This window comes from Bicyclus anynana, chromosome 1, assembly GCF_947172395.1.
Source record: "Bicyclus anynana chromosome 1, ilBicAnyn1.1, whole genome shotgun sequence".
Taxonomy (NCBI): domain Eukaryota; kingdom Metazoa; phylum Arthropoda; class Insecta; order Lepidoptera; family Nymphalidae; genus Bicyclus; species Bicyclus anynana.
This window is the reverse complement of record NC_069083.1, coordinates 12162267-12184598: the sequence shown is the minus strand read 5'-3', so window position 1 is coordinate 12184598 and position 22332 is coordinate 12162267. Positions and strand designations below refer to the sequence as shown.

The 22332-nt window shown below is 34.8% G+C and overlaps 1 protein-coding gene and 1 long non-coding RNA gene across 3 annotated transcripts in view; one reads left to right on the top strand and one right to left on the bottom strand.

Moving 5' to 3' along the window:
• Positions 1–206: 206 nt before the first annotated feature.
• Positions 207–6921, top strand: LOC112055808 (uncharacterized). 2 transcript variants are annotated; one of them, XR_008250785.1, is made up of 5 exons: positions 207–654; positions 2404–2528; positions 3177–3329; positions 5608–5732; positions 6381–6921. It is a non-coding gene; the product is annotated as an uncharacterized LOC112055808 (long non-coding RNA). The 2 variants fall into 2 exon arrangements; XR_008250786.1 differs by lacking the exon at positions 207–654 and adding an exon at positions 766–867.
• A 5095-nt stretch (positions 6922–12016) lies between these two features.
• The window catches only part of LOC112055804 (uncharacterized), a gene marked incomplete in the record, with an annotated part of 126256 nt that continues 115940 nt past the window's right edge, over positions 12017–22332 (bottom strand). The window contains 3 exon segments of the mRNA XM_052881184.1: positions 12017–16576; positions 18180–18362; positions 20268–20401. Coding sequence (XP_052737144.1) covers positions 16458–16576; positions 18180–18362; positions 20268–20401 — 436 coding nt within the window.

Here is a 22332-nt window from a genome sequence, read left to right as displayed (position 1 = left end):
TACAAAATCTATCTATCTACCTTACTTACATATTGCTTAAATCTTGGCTGAAATGAAACTTGGCTTGATTTTCACGAGGACGAAGTCGTGGGCTAGTCCCCACTAGGCTCCGTTAGTTACTAATAACAGTACACTATACAATTACTCAATATACAAGTACACAACACAGTACAATTTACTTTTATGTGTTTATTTTTCAGTAATGGCAGTGGCTATATTTCACATACGCAAAATAAATGGAATGGAAGATTCTGATATAGAAAACTTTTTGGGTCAGCTACACAAAAGAGGCTTTTCAGCTCACCGTACGCCTTTAGATCGATCACTAGAACAGGAGAACACTGCTGAATATCAACAACTAATTGAAAATATAGCTCGAACTCCTCAAGTTCAAATAGGATACCCTTACAAGGAAAAAGATTTTAAGGTTATCATTAAAAACGATCACAGGAATAAATATCAAGACTGGCCATGGACGCAGTATATTTATGTAAAACCCGCGTGGCTGGGTTCGGATACGCCAAGAAAACATTCAATATATAATCTAAAACATAAAAACAGTAATAACGATCTTAGTAAATACTCCAAAGCGTACTTAGTACTCGATCCGTATGCTGATATTACTGAGACAGATGTAAGAGATTTAAGCAATATGTAAGTAAGGTACCTAATATATGTTATCGCCGTTTAGTGTTGGAAATAGTAGTCTGTGACGGATATGACGTCGCTCGATCTCGTGTTGGCTTCAGTGTGCTCGTGGCGTTCGAGCCGACCACATCTCTTGTTGTGTAATTCTTAATCGGTTACTTAGGATAGGCGGGGAGAGTGACTTGAGTGGAAAAGGGGAGTGTTTGTATACAGTCAAAGGTACCTTTAACCCTACACACATCGTTCACAAGTACGTGACTCCACTCAAGGTCATTCTCTGCCATTCTAGGGTCTTATTTTGGTTACAGTTTGATTTGTTAATTAAGTTATCCTGACAAGTGTTGTGAATCATAACCTTTGTTCGACATTAGTTTCCTTATATTTGTAATCACCCTTTAAGACTATAACATATAGTCTTTTTATATAAAATCAAAGCTACATTTATTTTGTAATATACCTCATTTACATTCTCGCGCGAGCAGGGAGACGAGCCGCGAGGCGAAGAATGAGGCGAGTGTGTAAACAGTGCGTTCGTACATCGTTTCGTACCTCGACATGTCCTCGCCTTTACAAGTTAGCCCTTGACTACAATCTCACCGATGGTAAGTGATGATGCAATTTATGATGGAAGCGGGCTAACTTGGCAGGAGGAGGATGAAAACCCACACTCCTTTATGTTTTTACACGACATCGTACCGGAATACTAAATCGCTTGGCGGTGCGCCTTTGCCGGTAGGGTGGTAACTAGCCACGGCCGACACCTCCCACCAGCCAAACCTGGACCAATTAAGAAAACCTCAATCGGCCCAGCCGGGGATCGAACCCAGGACCTCCGTCTTGTAAATCCACCGCGCATACCACTGCGCCACGGAGGCCTCGTGTGCCTCTGAACGCGAGCGCAGTGAGTGGCGAGACGAGAAACAAGACGATGTACGAGGCGCGAGTGTAACTGGCAGTGGCGTAGCGTGCCTTGGAGGGGCCCCGTATAAAATTACTTGGGGGGCCCAAATAAAAGTAAAGATTTCTCACAAAATGAACAAAAATGCACGCTTAAAATAAATATGACAATGACTTAACCTACGTAGGATGTTTCCAACTATTGGGCGCGCTTAAGCAAGGAATTAAATGTTCGATGATCGTGGATTACATTTTACTAATTATTGCTGTCACACGTAAGGGGCCCCTGTGGTCCGGGGGCCCCGTATCATTGATACAATTCTAGCTAGCTAGAACAGAGCTATAACAATTCACAAAATTTCATTTTATAGAGTACATGCCATTCTCAAATAACACATAGATATGTACATACATTCAGCTACAGGTTATTTTTAGGTGTTATCCCACAGAATAAAGAATCAATCAGAATGAGTTTTTACAAGTAGAGTGGTGAAGCCGATGGAACCCACAAAAAACCAAACGTCACGGGTTTCCTTGACATCCGCACAAACTTTTTTCATATTTGTATTTCAAAATTAACACTAACTACAATTACGTAAATTAATATAACAAATAATAACTACTAACAAAAAAATACTCCACCTTATTTCTTCAGTTTTTAAAATACTTAAAAATTCAAGACGCCATTTCTCTTGAATAATATTGTAAATTATTGATGCGACGCAGTGTCGTGCTGACTCGAGAATGTATGCGTTTTTGAATTTTATATTTGGAACAGCTACAACACCGTCTTGTTCCGTGCTCTCTATTTACATATTATTGTTTAATCTGTGTGTTATCCACGTGTAATGTTTTCAGTGTATCATCAGTATTCCAAAAACCTAGAAAGTCTTCCTTAGAAGAACGAAGCCAAACGAAACGACGTTACAAAGGTTTTTTGGTTAAGGACGATAATCGAAGAAGAATGCGAGAGTCAAAAGAAAGTAAGAATAAATAATTTGTTATTATACTTTTTAAAACATTTGATATTTTATAAAAGGAGATTTTTAAAGTTATCTGAGCCTACATCTCATACATAAGCTATTTATTACATTTTATTCAATTTTAAGTAAGTGTTCAATTAGACTCGCTTCAACGACATTATCTACCTGTTATCTTATGAAATGCAAGTTAGGTACAATATTTTACAAGAAAACTAATGGGGATAATTGGGATTTCTATCAAATAATTTCACCGCGGCTAGTTGCCTCGACTGGTGACAGAAGCGCTGGCTCATTTTTTGCGCAAAGGATCAGCCTGGCTGTCCAGCGCGGAAATGCAGCCAGTATTCTTGCCACCATTCCACGTGGGCATGATTTGTATAGTTATTAGGATAAGTTAGCTTAAGTTCCTTATTGCATTCTTTCTCAATAAAAAAAAAGGAGATGAATTTCGTCGAATAAATACTAATAAATTCTTATTCTATATACTCAAACTTACTTCTTAAACTTACTTCGAAAACTACCTCCACACTTGTTGCTCGAATAGCGTTGAAGTGGAGTAAAAATAAAGAAGTACACTTAGATTTAAGCGTAGTAATTCCTCAGTTTACGTAGCCTCTTAAGAGATTAAAGCGGTCTTTTTTATTTCAGTGTATCTAGAAAAGGATTCACAAGAGCGTGAATATAAACCGAAGAGATCTCGAGGAGATTACAACGGCGGCGGCGGGCGGACTCCTATACCGTACATTAGACATCGTGGTGATATATTTGAGAGGGAATAAATAATACATACACATATGTTAGGTACTAAATACCCATTTTGATTGTTTTACTTCAACATTCTATTTACTAAGGAACGTAGGCGTTCCTTTGCAATTTATACTTAATAATATAAATGCGAAAGTAAGTCTGTCTGTTACCTTTTCACGGCTAAACGGCTGGACTGATAATGATGAATTTTTGTATTATGGTAATTGGTAGGACATTGTCCAGAAAGGGCGAATTCGCCGCGATTCTGTCGCGCGTCTTACGCGCGACCGTTGCGTCTACAAGGCGCGTATTACGCGCGAGCATTTGGGGAGGAATTCATTATGAAACATGGAGTTGAATGCGCACTCGCTCTAGAGTTCGCGCGGTAACTGGACGCAACAAGGCGTCGCTAGTACCTCGACTCGCGGGAAATACGCGCGAATCACGCGCGAGTCGAGAGTCTGATATATAATCTAAAACATAAAAACAGTAATAACGATCTTAGTAAATACTCCAAAGCGTACTTAGTACTCGATCCGTATGCTGATATTACTGAGACAGATGTAAGAGATTTAAGCAATATGTAAGTAAGGTACCTAATATATGTTATCGCCGTTTAGTGTTGGAAATAGTAGTCTGTGACGGATATGACGTCGCTCGATCTCGTGTTGGCTTCAGTGTGCTCGTGGCGTTCGAGCCGACCACATCTCTTGTTGTGTAATTCTTAATCGGTTACTTAGGATAGGCGGGGAGAGTGACTTGAGTGGAAAAGGGGAGTGTTTGTATACAGTCAAAGGTACCTTTAACCCTACACACATCGTTCACAAGTACGTGACTCCACTCAAGGTCATTCTCTGCCATTCTAGGGTCTTATTTTGGTTACAGTTTGATTTGTTAATTAAGTTATCCTGACAAGTGTTGTGAATCATAACCTTTGTTCGACATTAGTTTCCTTATATTTGTAATCACCCTTTAAGACTATAACATATAGTCTTTTTATATAAAATCAAAGCTACATTTATTTTGTAATATACCTCATTTACATTCTCGCGCGAGCAGGGAGACGAGCCGCGAGGCGAAGAATGAGGCGAGTGTGTAAACAGTGCGTTCGTACATCGTTTCGTACCTCGACATGTCCTCGCCTTTACAAGTTAGCCCTTGACTACAATCTCACCGATGGTAAGTGATGATGCAATTTATGATGGAAGCGGGCTAACTTGGCAGGAGGAGGATGAAAACCCACACTCCTTTATGTTTTTACACGACATCGTACCGGAATACTAAATCGCTTGGCGGTGCGCCTTTGCCGGTAGGGTGGTAACTAGCCACGGCCGACACCTCCCACCAGCCAAACCTGGACCAATTAAGAAAACCTCAATCGGCCCAGCCGGGGATCGAACCCAGGACCTCCGTCTTGTAAATCCACCGCGCATACCACTGCGCCACGGAGGCCTCGTGTGCCTCTGAACGCGAGCGCAGTGAGTGGCGAGACGAGAAACAAGACGATGTACGAGGCGCGAGTGTAACTGGCAGTGGCGTAGCGTGCCTTGGAGGGGCCCCGTATAAAATTACTTGGGGGGCCCAAATAAAAGTAAAGATTTCTCACAAAATGAACAAAAATGCACGCTTAAAATAAATATGACAATGACTTAACCTACGTAGGATGTTTCCAACTATTGGGCGCGCTTAAGCAAGGAATTAAATGTTCGATGATCGTGGATTACATTTTACTAATTATTGCTGTCACACGTAAGGGGCCCCTGTGGTCCGGGGGCCCCGTATCATTGATACAATTCTAGCTAGCTAGAACAGAGCTATAACAATTCACAAAATTTCATTTTATAGAGTACATGCCATTCTCAAATAACACATAGATATGTACATACATTCAGCTACAGGTTATTTTTAGGTGTTATCCCACAGAATAAAGAATCAATCAGAATGAGTTTTTACAAGTAGAGTGGTGAAGCCGATGGAACCCACAAAAAACCAAACGTCACGGGTTTCCTTGACATCCGCACAAACTTTTTTCATATTTGTATTTCAAAATTAACACTAACTACAATTACGTAAATTAATATAACAAATAATAACTACTAACAAAAAAATACTCCACCTTATTTCTTCAGTTTTTAAAATACTTAAAAATTCAAGACGCCATTTCTCTTGAATAATATTGTAAATTATTGATGCGACGCAGTGTCGTGCTGACTCGAGAATGTATGCGTTTTTGAATTTTATATTTGGAACAGCTACAACACCGTCTTGTTCCGTGCTCTCTATTTACATATTATTGTTTAATCTGTGTGTTATCCACGTGTAATGTTTTCAGTGTATCATCAGTATTCCAAAAACCTAGAAAGTCTTCCTTAGAAGAACGAAGCCAAACGAAACGACGTTACAAAGGTTTTTTGGTTAAGGACGATAATCGAAGAAGAATGCGAGAGTCAAAAGAAAGTAAGAATAAATAATTTGTTATTATACTTTTTAAAACATTTGATATTTTATAAAAGGAGATTTTTAAAGTTATCTGAGCCTACATCTCATACATAAGCTATTTATTACATTTTATTCAATTTTAAGTAAGTGTTCAATTAGACTCGCTTCAACGACATTATCTACCTGTTATCTTATGAAATGCAAGTTAGGTACAATATTTTACAAGAAAACTAATGGGGATAATTGGGATTTCTATCAAATAATTTCACCGCGGCTAGTTGCCTCGACTGGTGACAGAAGCGCTGGCTCATTTTTTGCGCAAAGGATCAGCCTGGCTGTCCAGCGCGGAAATGCAGCCAGTATTCTTGCCACCATTCCACGTGGGCATGATTTGTATAGTTATTAGGATAAGTTAGCTTAAGTTCCTTATTGCATTCTTTCTCAATAAAAAAAAAGGAGATGAATTTCGTCGAATAAATACTAATAAATTCTTATTCTATATACTCAAACTTACTTCTTAAACTTACTTCGAAAACTACCTCCACACTTGTTGCTCGAATAGCGTTGAAGTGGAGTAAAAATAAAGAAGTACACTTAGATTTAAGCGTAGTAATTCCTCAGTTTACGTAGCCTCTTAAGAGATTAAAGCGGTCTTTTTTATTTCAGTGTATCTAGAAAAGGATTCACAAGAGCGTGAATATAAACCGAAGAGATCTCGAGGAGATTACAACGGCGGCGGCGGGCGGACTCCTATACCGTACATTAGACATCGTGGTGATATATTTGAGAGGGAATAAATAATACATACACATATGTTAGGTACTAAATACCCATTTTGATTGTTTTACTTCAACATTCTATTTACTAAGGAACGTAGGCGTTCCTTTGCAATTTATACTTAATAATATAAATGCGAAAGTAAGTCTGTCTGTTACCTTTTCACGGCTAAACGGCTGGACTGATAATGATGAATTTTTGTATTATGGTAATTGGTAGGACATTGTCCAGAAAGGGCGAATTCGCCGCGATTCTGTCGCGCGTCTTACGCGCGACCGTTGCGTCTACAAGGCGCGTATTACGCGCGAGCATTTGGGGAGGAATTCATTATGAAACATGGAGTTGAATGCGCACTCGCTCTAGAGTTCGCGCGGTAACTGGACGCAACAAGGCGTCGCTAGTACCTCGACTCGCGGGAAATACGCGCGAATCACGCGCGAGTCGAGAGTCTGGCGTAGTGCACGCGATTTACGCGTGTATTTCGAATTCTCTTTCAATGATGACAGATGACAGTTGCTTTCGACAGGTCACGTAACTACGTGAAATGACAGATCCGATCAACTGATCGGATCTGTCATTTCCATATTTTTTTTTAGTTTTCGAAGAGTAATCGTTTGCAGAAAGAGAATCGACGTGCCTTTTGGCTACAGGCCCGGTGACTTATTGATATCGAATTGAATATTTGTAAAGGGTTCGTACTTCTTTAAACCGAATATCAAATATGTGCGTCTGTACGAGTATGTATGTTTTTTCGTTAAGTGATTACTTTTATATTAAGTACTAGCGGACGCCCGCGACTTCGTCCGCGTGGAATTCAGTTTTTCACAAATCCCGCGGGAACAAAAGTAAAATCTATTTCTATTCCAAATTTCAGCCAAATCGCTTTAGTAGCCGCAGCGTAAAAGAGGAACAAACATACTAACACACTAACACTTACACACAAACTTTATATAAGAGTGATAAAAAACATCGAAAATATTAGATAAGTTCAATTAATTATTGATTGATTGATTGATAGTGGTGACTATTGTGTCAGGCGTTTCAGGTATTTTATTAAATAAAACTTCATTATGGATTTAAATGCTTTACTAATGCATATTTTCTATAATTTATTAAGAGTATATCACAGTCATCACTTTAATAAGTGCATCAATATAAATAGTTTACTCCTGTATTACAATTAAGTATCTATATATGTATAAATTGAATTTCTATTATGTTATTATTAAATAGTTTGACTACAATCTATACAATGAATGTTTTAAATAAAGCAATGTATTTTAGTAGTGGCAATCTTTTACAAGAAAAGGCTTAAATTCACATAATTTTGACATAATAAAATGAAAAGTACAGTAAAAAAAAAACAAGTATTTCTTATTTTAATAGAGAAAGAAATTGCAGACAAAACTAATAACACATATTATTAGTATAGTCAATCTATCCCGGGAAGTCCGTTCACATTGTAGTGATACAGTATATAGACAAGTTGTGTTGAACTATTGTGTATGTGTATTTTCAGTTAAATGCTCCTCAAGTTTAATACACACAACCTCGTTTAAGGTGCCAGTCCACCGAGGCGGAGCAAGGCAGCGGAGCCGAGAAACGGAGAAATATTGACCAATAGGATTGCACAAAATCTCCGCTCCTCTTAAGTGGACAGGGACTTGCGAGCTGGTTTATAAATTTGTAAAAAACCGGTAAGCGGAGCGGGGAAACAGAGCGGGGTTAAATAAATTAAATTTACATTTATTTATTTAACATAGTCTGCAATTCCTCTCCGCTCCGGTGGACAGACAAAGTACGCAATTCCGCTCCGCATTAGTCCGTTTCCTTGCTACTCTCCCTCGCTCCGCTTTGCGGTAGCGGAGAAATGGACTAAGGCTGCCTGTCCACCAGCCTTAGTCCGTTTCTCCGCTACGCTTTCTCGCTCCGCTTTGGTGGACAGGCAACCTAAGCCTGTCATTGTCAAGCTAACGCTTTAGCAAAATTCCTTGCTACCTCACTATCCACAACATACTAAGTACATAAGCCAAACGTACTTCCCGAAATGCATTGACTAGCTATAAAAGAAAATACAATTGAATGCCTTGCAAATCCGCCATTTATACAAAAAAAAATGACCATATATCTAATTATATACGTGAAATGGTGCATTATCAATGTTTGGTGTTCTACAATCAATGTGAATCCTAAATTTATATAATATTTGTGCTGATAAATGGCATCGTATTGTTTGTACGGGCGATGTTTGTTTTTATGGATTGCCCCACACGCTGCGGTGCGGTGTTACAATTTGAGAGCGACAGATTGGAATGGGGCGACATATAAATGTGGGTAAATATATACATATACATTATACGAGTAGATTTATTTTGTTGAGTAATTTTTTTGTAGGTTAATAGAACATATTTTTTCTTTTAACAGTTCTGTACTTTTTATGAAACATATTTTTTTTCAATTTTGGACAACAAAAACAACAAATTAATGGACACATTATTCTCAATAATCCGCGCACTAGCTTGGCGTCAGTGCTACGCGGCATATTATTGGTGTTTCAGATAGCAAGTGTAGGGTGACCATAATAATAATAAAAATTATACTTTTAAAAAGAAGATATCTTTTTAAAAGTATAATTTTTAATTTTTTGAGTAAATAAAAAATAAAATAAAAATACGTGTTTTTATTACGTTTATAGTCAAAATATAAAAAAATGCGTATAGCAAAAAAAATCGTCCTGTACCTATTTTTGGTGGACCGTTTGACATTAGTTGTATAGTAAAGTGTACAGCCAGGCCTATAATAGGCCATATATTATGTAAACAAATATTGTTATCATTATCAATTATCGTATGTTTATGAGTAAGCACCGATTTTTTTCCTTCCCCTGTTTCTGATACTTAACGTTCCTTTTATTTTCACATACAAATGCTGTCTGCTGTCACTTTATTAATACATCTAAAAATAAACTAAAAAAAAACGTTTATATTTTGACGAAATATATCTTTTTTTTTTACCTCAACACATTCACACCGACGTGATGTTGTTATCTTCATAGACACTAAAGTTTACTAATTCGTTTTTCAGATAGCATGGGTACGGTGACAGTCGCCTGTATGACGTTTATAATACGTACTATTATCGTGAACCGCGGCAAACTTTCAAGAGTGAAACGAACTGTCACCCGCACCATCCTACACGAAACAAACTGTAAACACTGTGACTGATGCAGTTAACAATAATAATTTGTACATTACACACGTAAAGTTCGATCGTTGTAAGAATGCGTTTCTGACATAATAAATGTAGTTGGCCATGCAAAAGTAGAATAAATAACTGACAATACTTTGGTAGTAGGTTTTAAAAACATATTGTTTTTGTTTTTATTTCAATAAAAGCGCTAATTAAGATTTTATTGTGTATTGTTACAGTGATAACAAGCAAGACAAATGAAGTATACCATAATAAAAATTCGACGTCTCTTTAATGTTTAATAAAGTTGGATTACGATCTATCAGAAACGTATTAAAAAATCGGTCAGACTTGAGTAAGACCTCCAGTATTATAGGTATTACAAAAAGGAACATTATTACTTATTGGTATACGAATTTAAAACTTACATTACTTCTTAGCAGGTTGTGTTTCTTAGATTATGTTCATGTAGATACATATATATACAGGGTGACCCGTAATTTACTGATCAAACGCAAGTGGGAGATACACCATCACCTAAATGTCGAAAACTAATTCGATTAGTTAATAAAAAAATCCGTAGGGTGGCCAAGTTAAATATTGTCTAATTTTTCAAAATTTTCAATATCGAATCACATCAAGTCAATTAGACCAGGTGCTGTGAGGTATTGAGTTTGCATAATTCGAGGACCGCATTTTGTTTACAGTTTGGAAATGCATGCAGATTACGATACAGCTTGTTGCCAGCAGGTCTATCGGTCCATTATTTTGTTATTCCCCCTACCCCCTTTCGAGGATATGGACTGAACAAATGCTTTGTTTTAGTTTTATTGCTTGTTTTATTAAGAATATCCAATTTTTCAACACGAAATTATTACATTAATAGATAATCTATTTAAAAAAACACAAGAAAGTTAAAAACAAGCATTTTTTTTTAAAAAGTATCATTTCGAAACTACTAGATGAATTGAACATACTTGACTAATCTGCCCCATTTCTGTCCAATTAAATGAAAAGCCTCTTTAGATACGACAATTTCTAACGAGTGAACACCGGACTTTAACCACTTAAGTCTCAACTTTTCATGTAACTGTAGGATTCATAGACTTACCCTTAAAACAACTCATAATATGGAGTTTTTTTTTGTTTGACATACATATTTTCTAACGGCTTGTTGACAGTGTGAAACTGCCTTGAAATTTTTTCACGCATACGAAGCGAAGGCCACATGTAAATTGGTGTTTTCTCATGTCGCAGAGCGTAAAGGGGAAAGCCCACCCCCGGCCCATGCCTAACCTACCTGGCAAATTACTCATATATATTAAAAAATCTTATTAATTCTATTTTAAAAATTAAATCATTACTCTATCAAAAAAGTTTGCTACAACGTTTTACATTTTGTCCACAACGGTGACAAGTAAGATCGTTGACTATACAGCCTGAGTTTCGCAATATTTTTTGAAAACTTATGTTTGGTTTGTTTCTTTGTTTTCTTATTTGTTAAGCATGTTGGTAACAAAAAAAAAGTAATACAAAAAATAAAAATACAGCTTGTTACTTGGCTGATTGGTGTACCGGCGAATATTTTGCCCTAAAAGAGTCAAAAAAATGTATTTTTCTTTAGGAAATTTTTCTTTGGGAAATATACTTTTATTATTTAACCAGATTATTATTTATACATCATATTATCATCTCCATTTACTTTTATATGGGTTCCCTAGCCGACGTTGTATGGGCATTCCCCTTTGAACACCAACACAAAGTTCAACGCATTGGTCGATATAAAAGTTCAATTTTGTATACCTTGATAAAATGTAGCAATTTTTTTCATATTTATTTTCTTTTGAACAAGCATGGTACAAGGCAATTTCCTTTAAAGTGAGTTATATAAATTTACATTTCATTTCATGGTTTGTATAATGCCTTCGAAAGGCTGTGGACGCACCCTACCTCTGCTACTGACGTGAATAGAGTCATGATTATAAATTAATATTGGTTACACAACAGTGTTGTGGTTTGATTGACTGACTACGGAATTGTATTTACGGCACATTTATATAAATGCGATGAAACGTAAACAAAATTACACATTATTATTATTTATCTTGATTGCACAGGGTGTTATTTTACAGAATGTGATCATAAATAACATTATATCATCCTGTGTACGAGTAAAACATAATTATGTATGTGTCAAGGCTGTTATTTTTGTCAGAAAAAGACAGTCTCTATTTCTGTTTTAAATAAGTTTTATATCCGAAATCTTATACTGCATTTAGTTGGTTTCCTCTTTTTTTAACCTAGTATCTTTCATTTGGCGCTGTAGTTTCTCAACATTATGGTTGTTAAGACACTAATGCTTCGTGTATTGATTCAGGTCTCTTTGAAAATATGCTCCAGTTTAGTTACTCTATCCTACTCTACCGTCCAAGATTCTCTAATATATACGAGTTTATGTAGCCAGCCAACCACAAGAAAGTAGCACATGTGGGAAATTATAGAGACTTTTAATTATTTTTTTAACACCAAGTATAAAGATTTTGAGTAATTAACATCTTTTATGAAATAAAAAAATATATAATAAGTTTATAGCAGTAGGTATAAATGTTTCAGTAAGTATATCTATCTGCTCTCGATGCACTATAGACTGATGCTACATAAAATAACATAAAAAAATCTAATGGCTGTGTTTTGTTATAAATGCAACTGCTCGAATAATGTATTTATTACTTATATAATTAAATATAGTTCTATAGATAATAACTATTTAAATTATCTTCATTACTAAGTATCTAATATTAATAATAATTGATCCTTTGATAAATACATTTTGGGACTTAAACGATAATTGACTAGAATATGCAAGCTAAGCTATATACTTCAACGTTGACTAGGCCATACTTAAAAACTAATAAACAAAAAAATACGTTTCTAAGGTACTTTGGTTATGATTGATTGACTTTTAATATAATAAGAATTTAAAAAACAAATGAGGATGACAAATTAAAGCTGAGATAATGTATAGTACGCGGCCTATAAGTTGAACTATGCGCAATAATTTTCAAACGTTAGCGATGTACGGTCGAGCAACCATAGCGAAATGTTTACGTCATTACAATAGCGTACGAAATTTTCAATTATTTGACATCTTTCTTGTACAGCAGGCTAATTCACTAATTTTGACGTATGTTAGTTGACATATACGAAATTCAAATTCTATGTAACCAATGTCATCCGGTGCCTTCTTGGATATCATAAAGTAGATAGACTTACTCAGTTGATTCGATGTTTTTTTAGGTTGTTAATAAAAATCAAATTAGTGAGTAGGCCAGCTGGGCAACCATGAAGCATGCGTTTGGCTTTGGTTTATGGTATGGTACGTGCGCAATGACTGCATTTTTCAATGTTCAACTTACTTGCCGGGATCTAAACCAGTCATTATCACGTATGTGAATAATTAATTATTTGTAATACGTCCACACTACCTAACATTGTATAATGTATTCTCGTAATAGGTATAGTTACTTAATATAATCCGCATAGCCACACTGATCTAATAATGTACATCATAAATATTAAAATACCTACAGTTACAAGTACATTAAGGTTTACTAGATATTAAAATTAACAATGTCGCCTTCCTGCAACTAAAAATCGGCTAACCCTATTTTTTTCATTTTAAAGTTATGTTAATATTAGATAATTCTGAATTATTTTTTGAAGTGAAATTTCTTTCAAATCTTTGTGATTTGTATACTCTTTTTCCCTCGAGAATGTAGGCCTAGTTTCGTATTCTAGTTTTTACATATACAGTAATGATAATAGTAGGTTAACACTTTATTGAATTACACGTGATGGGAAGCTATGATGTAGCAGAAATTTGTTGGCCAAGAAGCTATGTACTCACTCTGAACCTGAAGATAATGTAACGTATCTTTAACGTGTTCGTGATAGGAAGAATGGAAGCTGAAAGGGTATTCTAGATCTTTGCACTGCATATGAGAAACATAGCGCGTAGTTCATGGTAGGGTTATAGTCCACGTAGTAGCGGTGCATTAGGCATTTAGTATGTTATGTCAGTATGTATTTTTAGTGTATGTCTCTCTCTTTTACTTTTTGATCTTTGATTTAAATATTTTTTTTTTTATATTTATAATAGATCGTTATATCAAATAATACATTATTTAGAGTATGTGTTTTGACTGTAAAATGCTGTTTGAGTAAGTTGACAACAGCATTTAATTTTCATGTTTTCAACCACATCACTAAACAAATGAGATAATGTTAAACGTCAAATTAATCCAATATTTTACTCATATATCGAGTCTGTGGTTTCATTATGTATGTTTATTCCGCATAGCATCTCAGAAACTTAGGTATTAGCCGCTTTTTAGTCAAAGGACAATAGTGTCGTATTTATGCCATATACAAGTCAAGGTTTATATAGTTTTGTTATAGTTACTTAGTTGTGTTAGATAACATGAAATCAATAAATATATTAGTAGAATAACATAAATATAACTTATAAATACATAAGTCAAATAACTCTGAGTTATACATTCTTTGGGCATTACCTTAGTTTATAATAAAATATATTTAATGGACAATTCATCAGGCACAATAATACAATTCTTTAAATAATAATTAGTTTGCTTATATTATTCATATTAAAACAGAGTATTCTAGTAGGTAGGAATAATAAGATAATAATCAGTAAAAACTAAAAAGGCAGTCTCTGGTTTTGTATTACAAGGAAACAATACAAAATTATTAGTTATTTCTTTCTTTATATTGTAATGATTAGATTAAATGTCTTTGGTAATTTAAAGAACCTGTATTTTTAAATATATATGAGTTTTATAACTCTCTGTACTTCATCACTTATAATTATTACTAATGAGATCATTTGCATCTTCAAATTTAATATTGGAAGACGAGAGAATTGGACATAGTTTCACTACTTCAATTACTCGCATTTGATAAAAAATTATATCCTTAAATTATTTTTACCAGTAAATTCATATTTAGGTAGGTACAGGATATGCAAATTCTGATGCATTAGGTATTTGATTAAACTTATTTAAGACTTGAGCTAACAGATCGTAAAATAAGTAAAATAAGTAAAATAGTATATAGTAATATCACTACGTCCAAATAATCAGTGGGAAATATGACTAGGTATATACATAAATGAATTATAGGCAATTTAGATTTTATTAGGTATTTGATTAAACTTATTTAAGACTTGAGCTAACAGATCGTAAAATAAGTAAAATAGTATATAGTAATATCACTACGTCCAAATAATCAGTGGGAAATATGACTAGGTATATACATAAATGAATTATAGGCAATTTAGATTTTAAAAAGATCATTCTGATAAAAATATGAGCTATATTACCTTATTATTACACATACGAGTATTATATCGATATAGTTCAAAATGTATACCAAGTAATTCAATTCAAGACAATTCTTAATAAACTCGGAAAGCTAGAGGTACTAATGCTCTACAAGGTAGCCTGCGAAATATATAAAATAAGAAAATATTACGTCACATCACAATCTGCTAAAGATTTTGCCAAAGAGCTATTTATTTTTGTGAAAGCGCTAGGTACTAACTTCTTTCACAAGACATAAACAAAACACTGAAAAAAGTGTTTCAAATTACGATTCTTGTAAATATTCTCATAAGAATATTTCTAACAAAATGTGCAATAAATATTTAGCGGATAAGTCTTTCATAAGCTTTATTTTATAAATATTTAAAGTAAACCGTTTACTATTGCAGCTCTAATCTAGGTATATAGATAATAAGTGGTGCAACATAAGGTTTAATTATAATCTACTTAACGCAATTGATCCCACTCCAGGCTATTCACAATAATATCCCATATATTATAAGTGTGCACCTAACTCTATATTATTATAATGATATTATAATTAATTGAAACATTCACTTATGATGGTATGTAACTACCTTCAGCTCGAAAGTAACCTACGACAAAAAGTACAATAAATGTGTTTGATTAACGTTGGTTTAGAAAATGACTTTCTAATTTTGATATTATCTATCTCATATTAGAATCGTATATTTTTCTAGGATCTTTGTTTCGTTAATTAGGTAGGTACCTATATTTCCATCGAAAACTCTGATCAGTGCTATTGTAAGCAAGTTCATGCTTACTGGTGCCTTGAGGCTTTGATTATTTTAAAAAAGATTAAAACAAAAAATACAATTATTTTATTTTTGACTTAGGTTATTTTAGTTCTGAAGGTTCGCTATTGCGAACGAATTCACATTTTTAAAATCAGACGAAGCACTTGATTTTCACTAGTGTAGCGATCTAATGGACCCTTTCATTTCTACTCTTGATGAATCATACATTCCTTAGCTCCTACTTAGTAGATAATGTTGTTCACTTACATTTGCGAACGCATGAGGTTTTTTAATGTTACACTGGTGTTTTGAACTTTTGACTTGTAAGTCCTTTGTTATAATTTAGGGATGATTTATATAAGACCGGGCCGTGTCCGGGGCGAGCAGTGTCGTGGTCCGGACGGGGCACGGTTTTGAACCATTACATACATTTAGTATGAAGCAGTTTATATTACACAGTGCATGATCCGTGTCCCGTCCGGGCTCGTCTACTGAGGTACGACGCTCGTCTACACCACGGTCATACTCAGCTTCGACCCGCCCGGTCACAGCCCGGTTATATAAATCATCCCTTAATCTGCACTCCGGTGCCGCCGCGTGGGCGAGGTTCGTCACCCTCAGAGGTAGTTGGGCCGTGACATACAACAGAGCACTCCCATGCCCTTGTAGAGGGAACCCCGTCGTTTGTTCCTCCATAGGCCGTTGACGTCGTCGCCTTTAAGCGCCACGCTGGTTTCTGTAACAAAAATCAAGTATTTAACAAAGCTATTAAACAGAGGTACCTGAATAAAAGGTACCACAAAAATTATATGCCAAGGAATTGTAAGTTTGCTTCTCTTATGATTCGTAGTCATTTACAATCGCAGTTAAAACGTATTCTACTATTCCATAATTTGCAATATAATTTTCGACAAGTTAGCATGATATATCTACTCTTAAATAACTTTATTTATATACAACAACTGACAGTTTGCTGAAGCTGATGACTTGATGAGCAAGTTAAATTTCAGTTCGCAAACATCTCGCAAATAAAGAAAGTTTTGGCAACAGCTTAAGGAATTAAGAGAGTAGTGCCTCACCTATCCATTTACGTGGCTAGGGTAGCTTTAAATCTATATGTTATGTGGATGAAATCTTGATAACTAACAGTGAAGTACGAATGTGTACAATCCATGAACGAATCCTAGATTTTTCCGTTTGAGGTGTGCTGTAGTAAGCTACGGTATGATATATTTTTAAAAATTCAATACGTTTTCTCAATTGTCTGCCTTGTAGTTTTATCACAGCATGCCATTTTTATGAATTGGCAGATCGTGATCGTAGGGTTCTTCTGTAGTACATACTACTTACTATGCATTTTTCTATCAACATGTAAATTAGAGTGTGTTGATATTGAGAACATAAAATGTTTACTATCTATATAGCAAATACCTAATCGAAATATTGAAATATGTAAATGTAGTGCGTGAGGAAAATAAAAAGAACGTTACATATTTTCCTTGGTGTGTTTCTAATATCCTTGGAGGGATTCACAGCCTATACAAAGCTCGTAATCCTCGCATGTAAATCGAGGATTTACTTTACTTATATGATCTGTGAACTATGATCTACGGAGCGAATGCGTAATGTAATGTTTATATTGTTTGTAATATAAATGCTCTAAATTCTGACGTTGTCATTTGCTGGAACGGCGACATCGGAAAGCACAGCGTTGGTCGACCCCCCACTATGTGGACTGAGGGCATCAAGCGCGTTGCAGGGAACCGCTGGATGCAGCATTAGTCTATGTCCAACATTGGACGCCCATCGGCTGTTATGATGATGATGAAATTCTAACATGACTGAATATAATTTTGACACAGATGAAATATTTATAACGCAGTCACTTATTTACTAAACGTATTTGTTTACGTTTATACCACTTTCCTACGCACATGAATAAACAGTATAAATCATCACATCAGCCGATGGACGTAGACCTTTTGTGATGACTTCCAAAAACAACTGATGTCACGAGTCGCATATAACCAGCGGTTTCCTGCCCCCTCCATATATAGTATATTTCTATTTATAGGCAACTAAAGTTTCCAGTGGAAATTAGACAAACTCGTCTCAATATGCGAAAAAGAATAAAAACCTTTCTTCATATCTTCATATCATCATCATTATCAACCCATATTCGGCTCACTGCTGAGCACGAGTCTCCTCAAACTTCACACACGCAGAGAATTAAGAAAAATTCTCAGGTAAGTTTCGTCACGATGTTTTTCCTTCACCGTTAGAGACACGTGTTATTTAATTTCTTAAAACCTTTGTTAATTTGGACTAAATATAATTACCTAGGTGATTAAGGTTTTCGTGTTGTGGCAGGTACTCTTGTATGTCGTTAACGATTCTCGTAATTTCTTGCGTGTCTTTGGCGATGCTGCAGAGTTCCTCTTGATTGAAGTCAGGCGTGATCTGCTTGCACAACAAGATCTGGCTTATCACGTTCCCGAAGTTCGAGGGGCCGGCTCGGTTTTCTGTGTAGGATATTGTTTTTTTGGTATAACCACAGATTAATCAATAACATACAGATAGAGCGTACGGAACACGACGGTGTCGTAGCCGCTCCAAATACAAAATTCAAAAGTAATACATTCTCGAGTCAGTACGACACGAACGGTCGCATCAGTAATTTTCAATATTATTCAACAAAATGGCGTCTTATGTTTTTTAATATTTTAAAACTGACACAATAACTAAAGAAATAAGAAGGAGTATTTTTTATTGGTAATTATTGATTATTATATTAATTTACGTAATTGTTGTTAGTGTTAAATTTTGAAATAAAAATTATGAAAAAAGTTTGTATAAGCGGTTGTCCAGGAGACGCGTGACGTTTGTTTTTAATGGGTTTCGTTGGCTTCAGTACGTTGCTTGTAAAGACTCACGCTGGTTACGCACGTTACTCGGTGGGTATAACATATAAATCAATGTAGGTAAATTGTTTAGCTTAGGAGTTGTACACGCCTATTAAAAAGTTCAGTTGGTTCTCTATTTATTGACAAGATTTTTATTTATTTATTTATTTTTTTCATTTCGGACATGATATATTTCAAAAGTAACAATCATAGTATCACTATGATTGTTACTTTTATATACCATATAATATAATACCATACCATACCATATAATTCTTAGATTCGTGGCAACTAGCAATCCACCAAAAATCTCCGTTAAAGGTTAAACTTTTAGGGTATTTAGCGAAGGGTTGCCACGATCCTAAGAGTTCGGCGTCTAAAATTATGCTTTATTAGAGAATTGTGGGTCATTATTTATGTGGGGAATTATTGTTGACACAATTCAATAATCATCCTTATCCCAAAGCCAACGCGGTCCAAATTCCATTGTCGCCCTCTCAAAGTACATTCGCATTATTGTCATAAACTTAGTACTAGAGTATTGTCATTTTATAAAATTTTAATATGAATTAGAATAAGTATCTTTTTAGTGATTCGGGTTAATTTTATCTTTGAAAAATTAATAAAAACAACGTAAACAACGTAGCAACGTAATAAAAAATCCAATCCTACGAACACATACGTAAAGTACTTACTGAAAATTAAAAATTTTAAATTTTATACCTAACTGAATATTAAGTTGCATCACACTGTGTATAGTGTATACTTCCGGTTTATTTGTAATTTATTTACCAACCACTTTAAAGTTTCAGATCTAGTTAAAAGTTACAGATCCAGTTATAAGTTTCAGATCCATATCTAAAATGTTTACGGTCATTCTGATGAATATGGACGCTTCTAACACTATTGTACGTACACCCCTTCCAACTCGTCTTGATGGTTGGTCTTGGTGGTGGTTGGTTGGTTGGTTGGTTGGTTGATTTATGGTTGATGGGGGACGCAACCTGCGGCGTAGGTTGTATCGCGGATGTTTCTATTGAACGGCGTAGTGACACGGTTAGATATCATCATCACTTATCATCAGGTGAGATTGTAGTCAACGAATAAGTTGTAAAGAATAAAAAAAAATACGGTCTAGTGCTACGTCGCAATCGCAATGCGTCGTGTGGACTGACCCAAACGTACCACGCGCACTAGACGGCCGCCACCAAGACAAGTCGTTAATTAGTACTACAATACAGTAATCGATAGATCTAGCAGGTGACCCGACTTAAGGTAAATGTTAAATAAGCACAAATAAACAGAACACGTCGAGTTACTGCATCGCCTTAATGCTCGTTTATACTAATACGGCGAATCTTTGCGGTTACGCCACAATTGATCGTGTGCATGTGGTCTAAGTTTGAAGATGTCATCATTTGAGTTGTACAAATGTTCTTCGTTTAAAGAATACTTTCTAAATATATTTAGGTTATATATTATAGTTGTATAAACGTTGTTCTTTTAAAGTATAGTTAATATTACCATAGTACGAAGTCATGTCCATAGGCACGAGCTGCACCAGCCGATGGCACTTGGCGAGCTCTCGGAGGAGTAGTTGCGACATGAAGTACAACAACACCAGCTGAGGCTGGTCAGCACAGCCTTCACTGGTTGACCTGTACAAAGAAAAGACGAAGAAATTATCGGATGGAACTTTTTAAATCTCAGTTAGGTATCTTATAAATTGAGGCTTAGAATTAATATTTATTCACAAAATGAAAATACAGTTATGGTCCTAGGACCCAGGACAAAATAATTATTCATGACAATACTGCTGCAACTTTGTGTAGATACCTATATAAATATAATATCAAATCGTATTCCTACCTTAAAATTGTACAAAAACCCTTAATAAGTTTGGTGTCATATCACATTTAAGGAAACTAATGTCCAAATAGCTCGATACCCAGAAGAATCACATGGACCGAATAGCCGTGAAATTCGCAATAATTTCTCTTTAAAAAACTCAAATCCGTTCAGCTGGTTTTGCGTGTTCAAGAGATTTAAAAATATTTTTTTTATTTTTTACAGTTTTATAATTAAAACTCATAAAGAACAATAATATAATCAATCAAGCCATTTTCCATGTCTGGCAACTTTACAAAACCTCCCAGACTGCAAGGGCCCTATTGCCTCCCACCTTCATTTGCGCCTTTACGTTTCCTATTTCCAACGAGACAATGCCACTGTGTATTTTCTCTCTGTATTTAATACGTACAATAGCGAAATACTGTGAAGATTTCAAAATTTTGATGAGAAAAGTCGGATACAACGCGGCGGTTCCGTTATTTGTGCTCTACATTTTCTTTGATTAAACGTTTTGAATGTTGTATTGTTTGGATTTAAAGAGGCTATAATTCAATAAGATTTATGGCATGATTTGTGTGAGTATTATACCTTTTAGGTTAATAAGTATAATAATCAGGTCATTCAGTTCACTATAATTATTATACAGAAGTATTATAAGATACAAAAGATTATTATATAATTACTATAGCTGACCCAGTAAAAGTTGTTTTGTTATATACCCTAACTATATATTAACATAACCCTACCTATCCGATATGCACACGAAATTTCAACAAAATTCGGTCCAGCCGTTTCGAAGGAGTTTGGTAACAAACATCGTGACACGAGAATTTTTATGTATTAGATTATAAGATATAAGAATAATTAATATAAAGAAGTATTATAAATAACAAAGACTTCGTAGAACCTATAATTCCCAAATCAGATTTTTTTGTTAATTTTATTAAAATCCAGTCCAAAGATTTTTATTAAAATCCGTGAAGTTTATAATTCATTTATTTTAGAATAACAAGAAGATTAAGTAATACTTAATATGTATCAAGGTATTAAAAAAGTAACAGTTATTGATTTTGATAACTTTAGAGGAATATGAATCAATCCTAATTTCAGAAAATTGCCCAAATTTTAGCAAATGAAAGCCACAGGAGGGTTATTTTATTAGATTCATTTCACCTAAATCAAAGGGTCGCAGACGTAAACTTTTGCCATTACGTTATGTAGTTTTCTTCTACACATATATATGACTAAGCAGATAACATTTGAGGAAGTCTGTTATTTGTTTAGGCTTTAACTTCAAACGCAATATACTACATATGAAGTACATGTAGATAAATATTATATATAGCCAAGGGTTATAGCCGATTTTTTTAAATTATGGATAAAATTTATGGAAGAGGATTCTTTAAAGAGATACTCGTAGTTTTTTTCTCAGTTTAATAATATTTTAACAATTGTTGATGGATCAAACCACCTCAAGTTAAATTAACCTTGGCGTATAATAAAGCAACACTTTGAGGGTATGCAATGAAGAACTTAGATTTCAAACCATGCGCTAATATCGTTTATTGTTAATTAAAGCCTTGGAAAATCCAAGCATTGAAAATTAAAACCTTAAAAATCTAAGCAATAAACAGAGAATTAAAGTTTTGGTAGAATATACTAATAATAAATAATCCATAAGTGATAAATATACCTATAAATTAAAATAAGAGTCAAGTGATCATTTCGAAGATTATTT